The sequence below is a fragment of the Equus caballus genome, chromosome 21, assembly GCF_041296265.1.
Source record: "Equus caballus isolate H_3958 breed thoroughbred chromosome 21, TB-T2T, whole genome shotgun sequence".
In the NCBI taxonomy this organism is placed as follows: domain Eukaryota; kingdom Metazoa; phylum Chordata; class Mammalia; order Perissodactyla; family Equidae; genus Equus; species Equus caballus.
Genome location: NC_091704.1, coordinates 23,858,077 through 23,872,068, shown reverse-complemented (window position 1 = coordinate 23,872,068; position 13,992 = coordinate 23,858,077). Strand labels below are relative to the sequence as shown.

Sequence of the window (13,992 nt, the reverse complement as noted above, 5' to 3'; positions counted from 1 at the left end):
GAGTGCTTTCCATAAGATTGATGATCAAGCGTGGGCTACTCTCTGTATTTGCCTTCTGTTCAGTTGTTATGATCACTGAGTGTGAGATAAATGTAGGCTGAGTGAGAACTTATAAAGATATTCAAATCAAGTTCAATTAAGGATTACATGGATACTAACAAGGTTAACTTTGTCAAACAATAAAGGATGACTTTTTATTACACCACTGTGGAATTCCCCTGGCAACCTGCTTACACTGACCACATGTTAGCGATATTTAGCCATTCTCTGACTTTTGATCATCCCTCTCATATAATTACCATAAATATGTTGCTTATTTCCTTCACTTCAATTCTGATTTTTTTCTCTGAACTGTTCCAGCTCTATCCTGGTCCTTAAAACAATCTAAGCTTCTTACTCACCCTGTAGTCTCTGAGGGAGAAGAACTCATAGGAAAAACTCATGGCTCATATCCTCACACTAAGAAGTGTAAGAACTAGTTAAGTGGGATGCCAACTAAATATGCCAATAGTTTGATAATATGATGTCTGCTGCCAAATTCACTGCAACACCCAATGTTAATGTTGGCAATTGTGTTATCAGACGGTTATGTCTTGTAAATTCAATCACCATTGATTGAAATTGTGCAATAACTGAGCCAAGAATAAACAGATAATTAACTCCCTCTGCTGAGCCATCCACATAATCCAGTAAATACTTCCATTGGTCAAAAAAGTTGATTTTGAAATATAGAGAATTATTGTATTTAAACATTATCTCATACACAGATAGACTTCTAATATTTAAACATTCTCTCTCTCTCTCATAGAGACACACACACACACACAGAGGAGAAATGGCTATGATGTGATTTGCCAAAAAAAAGCAACATAGAAACTAACAAATGTCAGAAATTAGAAAACCCTGCCCTTCTCTAGTCTTAGAGAAGAATGGCAAAATGGAAATATAGACAATATTTGTCATACTATATTCCTCTCCTAGTCCATAAATCTGATTATTGGGGACCATATTCTGAGTCAAAAACTAAGCAGTTTTTTAAAAATACTAATGCCATAAAATAAAACTATCACTTGTATTAGAGCACATTCAATGAGATTAGTGACACCTGTAGATATATGTAATGCAGAGGGTCCAAGTTTTGCATGTTTAACCAGTTTATTGAACAATCTAAACAAGAAACACTTTTATTTTCCACCAATTATTTTCAAACATGATCTATGAGACCTACCTTCCATGCTCCCTAATGACATCTCAAGCATATTCCCATTTTAGTGAGGATAGTTAAACTTCAGGTATTAAAAAAAATCCATTAAAATCAAATGCAACTTCACATTCTGTCTCAAACTTAATGTACGCCAACAAATACTAGGGGATGAGTTGTCAGTCTCCCCTTCTTATAGGCTTTCCCAATCCCTACAAGTTTTCTTAGGTCCCCTGTTAATTGGAAAATCCTCTATATTAGTTTGCCAGGGCTGCCATAACAAAATGCCACAGACTGAGTAGCTTAAACAACAGAAATTTATTTTCTCATAGTTCTATAGGCTGGAAGTCCAAAATCAAGGTGCTGGCATGGTTGGTTTCACCTAAGGCGTCTGTCCTTGGCTTGCATGTGAGTGTCTTCCCACTGTGTCCTCACATGGCATTTCCTCTGTGCATGCACATCCCAGGTATCTATTTCTCTTCTTATAAGGACACCAGTCCTGTTGGATTAGGGCCCCACCATTATAACCTCATATAACTTTAATCACCTCCTTAAAGGCCCTGTCCCCAAAAATAGTCACACCGGGGAGTAGGGCTTCAATACAAATTTTAGAAGAATGCAATTCAGTCCATAATATCCTCCTTTTCCTTACTCTCAGTGAAAGAAAGGGGAAATTCCACAACGTCCTTCATCACTTGATGAGGTAGAGGTGGTTAGAGTCTCAGCTCCAGTTTGGCTAACTCTTGGTAATCCATAGATAGAGCCTTGTAGCTCCTTGGTACTCTCTTAAGGTACTTTTTATCTATTTTCTAGGTGGAAGGCTTTAGCTAAAATTCAGAGAGAAGAGGAAATGTCCTACCTAATATCCAGTTACCATGAAAAAGTCTGTCTTTTATTCAAGACCTTGATCCTACAGGTAAATGCATTCCCTTCCTCCTCTGGATTGCCAAAGCATTTGTTTGGTGCTTGCCATCTGATACTTACCACTGTCTGTCATTTGAGAAAAGACTTGGCTCTAGGTTTCTTGACAGCAGGAACCATATTTTACGTTTTATGGGGGCTATATATATCCCCCCCAAAGTGTTTGATACTACATTCAAATGCAGTGGCCACTAACTAATTAACTGATGGTTTGAGATAAGAGAAAATGAAATAACTTATTGAGCTAGAGTGGGAAGTAGGAGCAGGAGGCAGCCATAGCTCACAAAGGGAAGTGAGGTCAGATTTCTTTATCTTTGGCTTCAAAGTTATCTCAGTAATAGTCTCTGTTACCCACAGAAGCAATCACCATGAACCAAAAACCACTCTCCCATAAATCAAGGCCTTCCATGACACATATCCAAACAGTTGCCACTGTGACTTTCTCTGGTGTGCCAGTGTTCCCAGTAAGGAAGAGAATAGAGGCGGCAGCATTGATACTTTATTGCCCCTTCCCTTCCCCAGGGACTTCACTGTTAACAAGGAATTTACTTCCAGTCTTGGGACATTGACAGTCCTTACCCCTCCTACCACTAGGTGATCACATAGCTCCGAGATACCAAAAAAGTCATTTTATTAAAATTTAGGAAACTTAAGCCAAATCAAATTTGAAGTAAGCCCTATCTCATCCCATTTTGTATGCAAGAAAAAAGAGGGTCATTTTTGACTAGTTAGGTATTAAATGCTAACAAGTATAAATGGGAAAACGAAGTAAGCTATTAAGAGTTTTAGGTTAACACCTCTGGCATAACCTTAATCCAGTGCTTCAGCATTGTCAGTGCCTTACTGCCCACATGGCAGTGCTTTCTACCTGTTCCGTTTAGGTTCTAAAGCATCTTTTAACTCGTCTTTCAGATCGATTAAAGGCACATATACCAGAGCTTACGTAACGTTGGTATATATAAACCCTTCTCTGTGCAAGCGTCCACCTGTTTTAAAATAAGAATTAATATAGCAGGGGTAGACTCCTCCATTGTCTCTTGATTTAGCCATAGATATTGAGTTACATGGAATGTGATGTTGAGTCTACTACCTGGCTCAGTTTCATGGCTGTACTTGGAAATGATACTCTTGGCATTAAATGTAGATAGGTCACAACTTGTTGACTAACTCTGGATGGAATGTTTTCCTTTGGGGTCTTCTGGTATTTTCTGAAACAGCAATTGATCACTGAAAAGGGAAAATGAAAGAAGGAGAAAGTTAGCTCTCCACCCAATTACTCACTAAAATGAGTAAGACTATAGTGTAAAGAACACAGGCTGAATTCATGTAATATAAAGTAATGAAAAGACAACTGCTCTCAGCATCCTCACTTAAGTGTTCAAGCTCTTAAAAATGAAATAAATGCATTGCCATTTCTGGTTTTTTAATAATGAATTTCCATTAGCTACTAAGGAAAGAGAAAGGACCACTACATATCCCTGAGCTAAGCACTTAGGGACCAAGCACAAAAACTTTTCCTCCTCAATTGTTTAAAAGTCAAGAATATTTTGGGGCTGGCCCCGTGGCCGAGTGGTTAAGTTTGCGCGCTCCGCTGCAGGCGGCCCAGTGTTTCGTTAGTTCGAATCCTGGGCGCGGACATGGCACTGCTCATCAGACCACGCTGAGGCAGCGTCCCACATGCCACAACTAGAAGAACCCACAACGAAGAATACACAACTACGTACCGGGGGGCTTTGGGGATAAAAAGGAAAAAATAAAATCTTTAAAAAAAAAAAAAAAAGTCAAGAATATTTAGCCAAAAAAAGAGATAAGGCACAGAAGAAGGCAACACCAACCAACAAAAGGCATGTGTTGTGTTTGGTTTAGTGAAGGAAAGTTCTGTTGAAGATGACCTCAAAAAGGAGAATCATGCAAGAGAAAAGAGCGGATTATCTTTACATTTTCTCTATAGAAAATGATATCACAAAATCGTTGTATGATGAGACAAAGAGTATGCAAATAGAAAAAAGAATTATTATGGAGACTTTAGGAAGTTAATTAATAATAAATATTTTATTTTTTTCTGTACTAGTCAAACAGCAAAAAGGAAATAAAGGTCAAACAATAAAACACAATTGCTTCCTCTTTCAAAACGCCTGCAATCTGATATAAAGAAGCCACTCAAAAATTTAATAATGTTTTCAGGAGGAAATAAAGATATCCCACATTGACAGAAAGCTTTGCATTTGTATTTTACATCATGTTCCTTCGTTCATTCAATGAATAATTATTGAGTCTCTTTAAAGGTAGGACATTATGTGGATATAGGGCTTTAATTATTATTTTTTAAGATATTGTATTTTATTTACTGTATTAGTCAGGGCTTTTTTGGTTGCCAGTGACAGAATCCCAATTAAAACTAATCAACTTAAAAAACTCTTGGGGCCAGCAGTTAAAATTCACCACGCTCAGCTTGGTCAGTCCAGGTTTGCGGGTTCTGATCCCAGTGGGGACCTACTTCACTCATCGGCCAAACTGTTGAGGCATCACACATACAAAAAGTAGAGGAAGATTAGCACAGATGTTAGCTCAGGGCTAATCATCCTCAAGCAACAAAAAAAAGAGGGAGATTGGCAACGGATGTTGGCTCAGGGTGAATCTTCCTCACCAAAAACAAACAAATGACTCTTGGCTCACATATTTGAAAAAGCATGCAACTTCCATATAGATCCAGTTCATTATTATAGGAATCTTCTCTCTTCATCTCTTGGTTCTTCATTTCTCTATGTTAACTTTATTCTTAGGTCTACCATTGCATAGGTTAAATGGCCACCAGAAGTTCCAAACTTAATGTCTATCAACTTAGCACCTCAGTGAAAAGAGAGTACTTTTCCAATAGTTCCAACTAAAGTCTCAGGGCACCTGTTCTTTGGCTTTTATTAACTTAGTTTATATCATGTGACTGCCCTTGAACCAATCCCTGGGGCCAGAGAGAATGAATATACTGATTTGTCAAGTTCATGTCTGCCCTGTAATCAAGAGACAACTAAGCCCCACCCAAATGCCCAAGAATTAAATAAAGGACCAGTGATTCCCCAAGCAAAAAGAGGGAGTGGATACCCAGAATTAAAAATAACACCTACACACTACATCTATACTCAAGAAACTACAGACTAGAATAAGACATAAGTACATAAAAGCTATTATGTCTCTCTCTCTCCCTTCTTCTCTTGCTCTCTCTCTTCCTCTCTCTCTCTCTCTATATATAGCTATACACAAAGACACACATACATATAGTGGTGTGATGATAAATGTTTAACTGGCTCTCTAGGGAAAAAAAAGTCCTGATTTGTAGTGTTTTCCAATTTCAGTGGTGTGTTTCCACCATAGCCGATTTCACTCTACCAATATGATGTCACTGAATGTGGAATTGGGAAGAGGTGCATGCTCACATTCAGCTCTTATGAGCCAGTATGAACTGTCTCCAGCACACCATTGTAACAATTAAAGAAAAGGTAGAAGAAGTTACCTCCACTTGAGGTAATCAGAGGAGGCTTAACATAGAATGTGGCATATGATCTAACCTTTAAAGAATACCTGCAAGTTCATTGTATGTGTTGTAGAATAAAAAAATAAGGGAGGGTTTACTTTGATCTCAAAGAATCAGAGTTGGAAAAGTGAGACATTTTAGGACAGGTTGTTCTTAAGTGTTTAGGTTATATCACCCTGAGCCCCCTATCAAGTTAGCCTTGACATAACATTTCATGGAGGAGGAGTGGCTGTATTGTGGAAGATTTCTGTATTCTGAGGGTCCCTCATCAGTAGAATTTAGAATCCATTCTAATGCTCTATCTTCTAAAGTCATCTTGTTTTATTATTTCAACTCTTCTAACACCAGACCTGATTTATGTATAAATGTAAATATAGCTACACTCACTTCAATTTTTTAAAAAAATAGTCATGTTGACTCAAGATGAATGCATCGGGAGAAATAACACAAAATTAAATTTGCATAAAGAAGTAATATAGACTTCTGGTTTCAGCTCTGACACACCAAGAGCTTCAAAGTTATCATTCCTATCCTTACAACAAGAAACAGTTAAAAAAAACTGAAAATGAATGACTTTTTCTTGGGCCTCCATCAGAGAAAAGACATCACAGGGCAAACACCCACCCCAAAATCTGGAAAGAAAAATGAGTCCAGAAAATCACAGCCAAGATATGATTACCTAGAGCAGAAGCTGATAGATCCATAAACTGGTAGGAACACTAAGTGGTCATTTTGATGACTTTCTGGAGGCTGAATGTGGACTAGAATGAGAATGAGAAACTCCTGGAGGTCACAGATTTAGGGCAGACCCATGTTTTCAAGAGTTTACCACCAGCAACCCCACCATGTTCTCACAGTAAAGACCTGAGAAAGAGCAATCAATGTAAAATAAGCCCAAGGCGTTCTCCATTACAAAGGTCTGGTAAGTAAGAGAAAAGACTTTACCAGAGCCTTATCCCAGCTAGGAGAAGGACATTCCTTACCCTCCTGCCCACTCTAGACTTCCTGTCTTACCTAAGTGGAGAAATAAAAGCTATACCATGGAAAAATAATTATAAAGGTCACAGACCTGAGACACAGGACTGTTAATCATATTATAGAATACATCACCTCCCCCCACAGTTTACCACGACACCAGCAGGGCTCCAATATAACTACTTTGGATTATAGCTCCAAGAGCTGCAAGACACAGACTCTCTCTTGGGAGGGGCACTTAGGAAAGCCCAAAGTCAAGAGAGGAGACAAAACAAGATCCTGGCACCTGCAGCTACAGCAAACATTAAACACAGCCCAATTCCTAGCCAAATTATCACATTAAAGGCCTATTTACCTTAGTTACCTGATACAAACATGTCTGGCTTGTGATGAAAAAGTTACATGGCACGACAAAAGGGAAGGAAAAAGCACAATCTGAAGAGGCAAAGCAATCATAAAAACCAAACTCAGATATGACACAGATGCTGGAATTGTCAGAAAGGTAACTTAAAATACCTATAATTATTATGTTAAAGGCTCTAATAGAAAAAGTAGACAATAGGCAAGAACAGATGGCTAACATAAGCAGAGAGATGCAAATTCTAAGAAAAAATTAAGAGAAAATGCTAGAAATTAAAAACACAAATGAAGAATGAAGAACAGAAATGAAGAATGCCTTTGAAGGGATCATTAGCAGACTGCACATGGTCAGGGAAAGAATCAGTAAGCTTGAAGATAGGTTAAGAAGTAATACACTCAGAGCTAGGTCTAAGCAATGGAGAGTTCACCTCTTGTTGAGAACCCCAGAAGGCATCCCTTCACTACCCAGTAATTCCAGGGACCATTACTACTTCTAATGAAAAGTGATAATGGGATGAAGTAAGCACAGTCAAATTTGGCACTTATAGCCAACCATTATATAGCATATCTCCAGGTCTTATATTAGCCATTTATAATTTTATGCAAATAAAATGAAGTTGCCATATTATCTCTCTTGAAGTATATTTGCATTACGAATTTTACAATTGTGGATTTAAGGCCTTGCCTCCTATGGAAGGAAGAACAAACTCCAGGGAGGAAGCGGGTGATGGAGGGCCTCCTTATTAAGCTGGGAAACACAACTCTGCCCCTACTCAAAAGGCAGCCCTGCTTGGGATTGTTGTGTGTGCTGCTTTCCAGGCACAGGTGAGAACAGAGATCTGAGAACAGCAGTATTAGGAAGGTGAGCAGTGGGATGCTGCAGGATAAGGGGCAGGCTGAGCCTTGGGGATTAAAGGGCCAGGGCTCCTCCAGTATCATGACAACCTCATTAGGTTATTACATCCAAGAGCAGGAAGAATCTGAAGCGAGTTTCAGGGAGATCATCAGAGTGAGTCCAGGGGTGAGAAAATCAAATCCTGTGTGAAAAGGTTACCTAAACTTGGATTTTTCAACTGAGAAAAGAGATGGCAATAAATATTTTTAACATCAATAAGTGAAAAGAGAATGGTGACCAGCTGGTTCTTTTCCAGAGGACAGAATTCAGAAGAAGGCTTTAGAGCATAATGGGATAGATTCAGAGGATATATTGTTACACGTTTAAATGGGCTGCTTGAAGGACCGTGGAAACAGAAGCAATTCTTATTAACTGTGGACGGTTTCATCCTTTACTGAGGCCAGAGGAGATACCTCAACCAGCTCCCAGACCTTGATTAGAAGATAGGTCCTGGCCTGCATTCTGCTAACAATTTGCTTTTATTTCGTCAAGAAATTCTGGCAACTAATTTGTTCATCTGTCAAATGCAAATGGAGTGAAATCTCTTTCCAAAACCATTCATTACAGTCATTTTTATAAACACAGCAGTCTGTCTTATATCCAAGAGTGCTCGGTTATTAACAAATCAAAAGTATCACATTATAGGAGTTCTTATTTATAAAGCAATCCTCGTGGTACACAACTCAAAGATGACATCACAGTGTCCTTCCACTGGAAATATCCTACTGATGTAAATAAAATCACTACCAGGAAGTACTGTAAGGTTTAAAAAAGAGAAAATTCTTCTTACCAGATAACCAGACCCTATTTCACGGTATTCAGCTGACTCACTTTCTTGACAAGCTTCAACTGTAATATCTGCCTTAGTGTGTTCAGAGGACCATCAAGCATGTATCCAGTAATTGTTGAAGATAACTCTGTTTCTTATATTTATCAAAAAAAAAAATACTGTAGTCCCTCAGGTTTCAATGATTTGGTTTCATAAGAAATTACTCATCTTGTTTTTTCAGTCTTCTAAAATTGTTTCAACTGGAAGGCCCATTTTAGTTAGCTAAGTAATTGTTTCATGCAGAATCTAATAATTTTTCAAATTTAAAGATGTTTCATTTTTATATACTACCCAAACAAAAATGTTGTTTGCCTCAAATCAATATTTGTCTCATAAATAGATCTCTCTCAAGACTCCTAGCCAGATTATTTTTAAATCACAAATTCTGATAAACTGAACAATGTTACAAGTTTTACAAATCTTAGGCTTGGCTCAAAAAATCTATTCAACCCTTACCCTTCCACTCTAATGAGAATAATATATCAAAGGGATAGTAAAGGAGAAAGAGGATCATTAACTTCACCATGAAGCAAAAGATATGATGTATGAAATATTCATTAGCACAAAGAGCATTGACTGATGGGAACAAAAGATAATGAGGGGTAATATCTGAACAAATGTTGCAGAAATAATTCAGGAGAATAATTGAATGATCACTCTCCATTGCTTTTGGTGGGTGTATAGTGGAAAGTTAAGGAGATTGACAGTAAATCTGCTTTTATTTACCACCTTCTTAAAGATAGTCTCAAAGAAGTATGAGGACATTCACTGCCCATAATAAACTGGCCATGCTTTTAGAATACATAGGGACTGAGATACCTGTTATATTTGTTCCAAGTATCTAAATGGGAGTGTTCCCCTTATTTGATAGTGGAAATATGGCAGGTGTAAACAATATAGTCAATATTGTCACTACTGAGTTACTAGATACTGACTTAAAATCTACACTTATCTGCAATAAAAGAAAACAAGCATGTTTATTATAAATTGCTTTAAATCTTGTTTTGGAAATAGATATAATAGAAAAAATAAATTAAAAGTTAGCAAGACATAGCAAAAAGTAACCACATAAACCAGTTCTTCCAAAGGCTACACTGAACAACATGAATTAATGGAAAGAACATAATGGATGGGATGCTTGGTTCCCATCCTAACTCTGCTACTCTGGGCCCCAGTTCCTCCATGTCCATTATCAGGGAGTTGTTAGATTTGCAATCCATAAGGAAAATTCAAGCTCTAAAATTACATGACTGTAGACACTGCTGTACTAATATAACTAACATTTGTGCAGAGTTTTATCATTTACACTGACTCTTTACAACAGTCCTGTGAGATAAGAGTTATCCTCTCCAATTTATTTATTTATTTATTTATTTATTTATTTATTTATTTAGAGGAAGGTTAGCCCTGATCCAACATCTGCTGCCAATCTTCTTCTTTTTGCTGAGGAAGACTGGCCCTGAGCTAACATCCATGCCCATCTTCCTCCCATTTATATGTGGGATGCCTACCACAGCATGGCGTGCCAAGGGGTGCCATGTCCGCCCCCGGGATCCCAACCAGGAAACCCCCGGCTGCTGAAGGGAACATGCACACTTAACAGCTGCGCCACCTGCCGGCCCTCCTTTCCAATTTATTAATGAAGAAATGCCATTGAATAAAATAAGTTGAGGAAGGTGATCAATGTCCCGGTGTTCTTAAGTGCAGAGGTGAGACTTGAACTCAAATCCATTAAGGTCAAATCCCGTGTTCTCGGTGCATCATTCTGAGCACCAGGCATCTCTTTATAATTTGCAGTACTACTTCAAAGCCTTGAAGTGATCCCTGTAATGCTAACCAACAGAATGAGGGTTTGCAAGCCCTTCAGGCTCAGCATACGATCGAGCCTTTAACTTTACTGAGAGAATACAAGTTTTTGGATGGGAACTCGCCCAACTTTTTATTTACAGTTACAAACTTATCTTGGGCAATGTAGTAATACAGGAGCTGTCCCAACCTTACCTCAAAGTTAATTTCTTCGCTGCAGCTTTGGATTCCATCTCTTCCTGCTCTCTTGAGAATCTTGAATCAATGATCTCTTCTCCTCTTTGCATATTCATATTCATTCTCTCCCCCACAACTGGGTCTTTCTCATCAGTTTTTGGACACATTCCAGTCTCTAATACATGTAAAACCCTAATTTGTCTACATTCCCCATATCAGCAACTCCTCTATCATTCTCCTGTTAACCAAAATGAGCAGCTTTATAAGGCAAAAGTAAGTTTTAAAGAAAAGAGAGGCTTTATTAAAAGGTTTGCAAACTGGGGAAGTACACCTCAACCTGCAAGTTGATAGGTGCGCCCCTCCTCCGTCTTGGGTGGCTGGTATTTAAAGGAAAAAAGTGCAGAGTTTGCAAGGCAAACGCTGAGTCCAGTTCTAATGGTCGCCCTTTCCAGCTATAATGTATCTTGCGCCTGGGGCTTTCTAAATGTCCTAACTACAGGGAAAGATGACTGCATTGTTCTCCGGCCATCTGGGGACAGTCAAGGTTAAAATGTAATTTTTTATTTCTGCCCATAATTCAGCCTTGAGGTGATCATTGTAACCATCACCTGGACTCTGGCCTCCCTCTTATCTTCGTCTTTTATCACTCCTTTCTTTCGCATTCTCACTTCTCAAGACACTTCACAAAACTTCCAGATTCTCCTTCCTCACTTTTCGCTCATTACTCAACCCATTACAATCTGGTTTCCAACCCCAATAATCCAATAAAACCTGTCTCATAAATATCATCCTTGAGCAGCTGAGCCCAAATTTTTATATTCATTCCTGACTTCACTCTAGCTTTGACTACTGACCTTGACATTGCGTCAAATTCCTGATGTCCATAACCTTTCTCCCAAAACCTGTTGCTCTTCCAGTACTCCCCAAATGCACAATTAAACTCACTAATTATGCAAACCAAAAGCCTTGGAATTATCCTTGACCGCTCTCTCTTCCTCCCTCCTCCTACTCAGCCATCACTCAATCCTAAAAATCTCATGGATCTATCCCCTACTCTCTATTTCCATTACCAACAAAAGAAGACCTAGCCACCATCTCTTCCTTACACTACTGCAGTGATTCCCTAAGTAGTCACCTAACATCCGCTCTTGCTATCTTTAAAGAGTGGACAAAGTAATCCTCTTAAGATGCAAATCTTATCACATTCACTCATTTCTTGAAATATAACCTTATTTTCCTTTTGGTTTTAGGGTTGCCTATAATGCTGCATGCTTTGGCCCCTACCCATCTCTCCAGCCTCACTTTGTACCTCTCATTCTCTCCATTCCAGCCACACTGGCCCTCTTTCAGGCCCTTGTTTGTGCCATGCTCACTCCCAGCACTGGACCTTTGCACAAGCCATTCTCTTGTCCTAAAAAGCTCTTTTGTCCTCCTTTAACTAGTTAATACCTACATATTTTCATCTCTTAGTGATGTCATGTGCGTAAAATACTATGAAAACAATAGAGGAGATAGAAGCTATCCTGGGAGGAAGCCTAAGAAGACTTCCATAGAGTCCCAGGCCGCTTGTCTGATTCATGAATGAACAGAGTCAGGTGAAGGGAGAAAAAGTAGGATTCCCGGCAAGAGGACAGTAAGGAAAATGGAACAGAGAGATTGGCATTGTTGGAGCCAAAAGTTGAGGGAGCAGTTGAAAGGAGATGAAGTTGTAAAAGTAGAGGGCACCAGTTTACATAGGGCTAAAAGGGTTGAACTGTCTTCTGCAGTCTGTGGAGGAGCATTAGAGTGTTTTAGGAAAGGGAAAAAGAGTAGTCGATTTGCTTCCAGTTAAGTGAGTTGCTCATAGTCACCAGTTAGTTGCAGAATCTTGACTAAGACTCAGTTTCCTAACAATCACACCAAATGTCATTCCAGAAGCCTAGTACATCAGAACAACCCAAGGGCTTGTTAAAACACAGATTGCTGGACCCCACCACCAGAGATCCTAATACACCAGCTCTGGAGTGGGCCCAAGAATGTGCATTTCTATTAAGTGTCCAGGTGCTACTGATGCTGCTGGTCCAGGGACTACAGTTTGAGAATCACTGCACTAGACCTTATCACTCAAAAAATTAAAAATAGAGCCACTCAAAGAGATTTGGCTCTAAAAGAATAAGAAAGAAAACCAGAGGCACAGAAACAACAAAACAATGAATAACTTAAGAATCCTTTATATTTAGTTTGGGGAGCATTTTTTTGCTTAGCAAGAACACATAACCTTGAGCCACACATTAATTAGTCTCCTTGCATCTCATTTCCTTACCTGTAAAATAAAGTCATTGAGCTAGATGAGCTCTAACATCCCCGCCAGTTCTACACTTTCACAATCCTACAATTTACCCTCTTTATGATGTTTTGCAAGGTTTTTATTAAATTGCTTTTTCATTCCATAAATATGCATTGGGTACAAATAAGGAGAGGAGAACTGTCTAAGAGATTCCTGGGAAGTGGGTAAGTTTTAAGAAGAGACTCCTATTGATGGCTAACAAAAAGAGGCTGGACTATCATGTTGAACACACGTACCTAGAAAGGATGGTCATCAATAAAATATTATCAAGACAAAATTACGTAATTTGCTAAAATTCTTGAATTTTGAAACACAATAACTCATTTTTTTGAGACATCCTTCTAAATGATTGTCTTTATCTGAAACATAATTCAAATGTTATTTTCCTTTTACCAAACATCTCAAACTATCCTTGTTTACCAGAAATGATATCTTTTTAGCTAACATTCCCAGGGTGAGACAAATTTTAAAGCACCACACAAATAGTAAACAATGTCCAGAGTCTATGTAATATTCATGAATAGGTCATTTTCTGTCCAAAAGCAACATCAAAAAATGCTTTAATAATATTTTACATAATTCCAATTCTCTTACTTTGTTTAAGTTTTGCTCTTTTTAAATTGGTCCTTTAAGACCACCAGATTCTTTCTTTGTTACATTTTTATTTCTCACTGATTAGGTATTGGGAATTAACTAGTATCCAATGTTTTTTGCCATAGGTATTGATTTTCTGTCCAATTAATGCCCTTTACATAATCATCTGTGTTATTCACATTAAATTTTTCAGCTAAATTTTAAACTAATGATAGTAACTTTGTCACGGACCTAAGATTAGAGGAAATTAATAATGGGCTGGGAAGAAGGTTGAGGCAGGGGGTCAAAGAAGCTGTGGTAGTGACTCAGGAAATATGGCATTATATTTGAGACTAATAACTCAAGGAATCTACTTTTCCATCAGTAAAATAGACTTGTT

The 13,992-nt window shown here is 38.3% G+C and overlaps 1 protein-coding gene across 13 annotated transcripts in view; it reads left to right on the top strand.

The window, feature by feature from the left end:
* Window positions 1-13,992, top strand: part of RNF180 (ring finger protein 180) — a 276,935-nt gene that overhangs the window by 23,389 nt on the left and 239,554 nt on the right. For 8 of the 13 annotated variants that reach the window (XM_023625620.2, XM_023625616.2, XM_070246217.1 and 5 more), the window contains one exon: window positions 2,015-2,117. The exons of the other annotated variants lie outside the window; for them this stretch is intronic. In XM_023625620.2, the coding sequence (XP_023481388.2) occupies window positions 2,052-2,117 (66 nt within the window). In that variant the 5' untranslated portion in view covers window positions 2,015-2,051. The remainder of the gene's footprint in view (window positions 1-2,014; window positions 2,118-13,992) is intronic. 13 annotated transcript variants of the gene reach the window in all.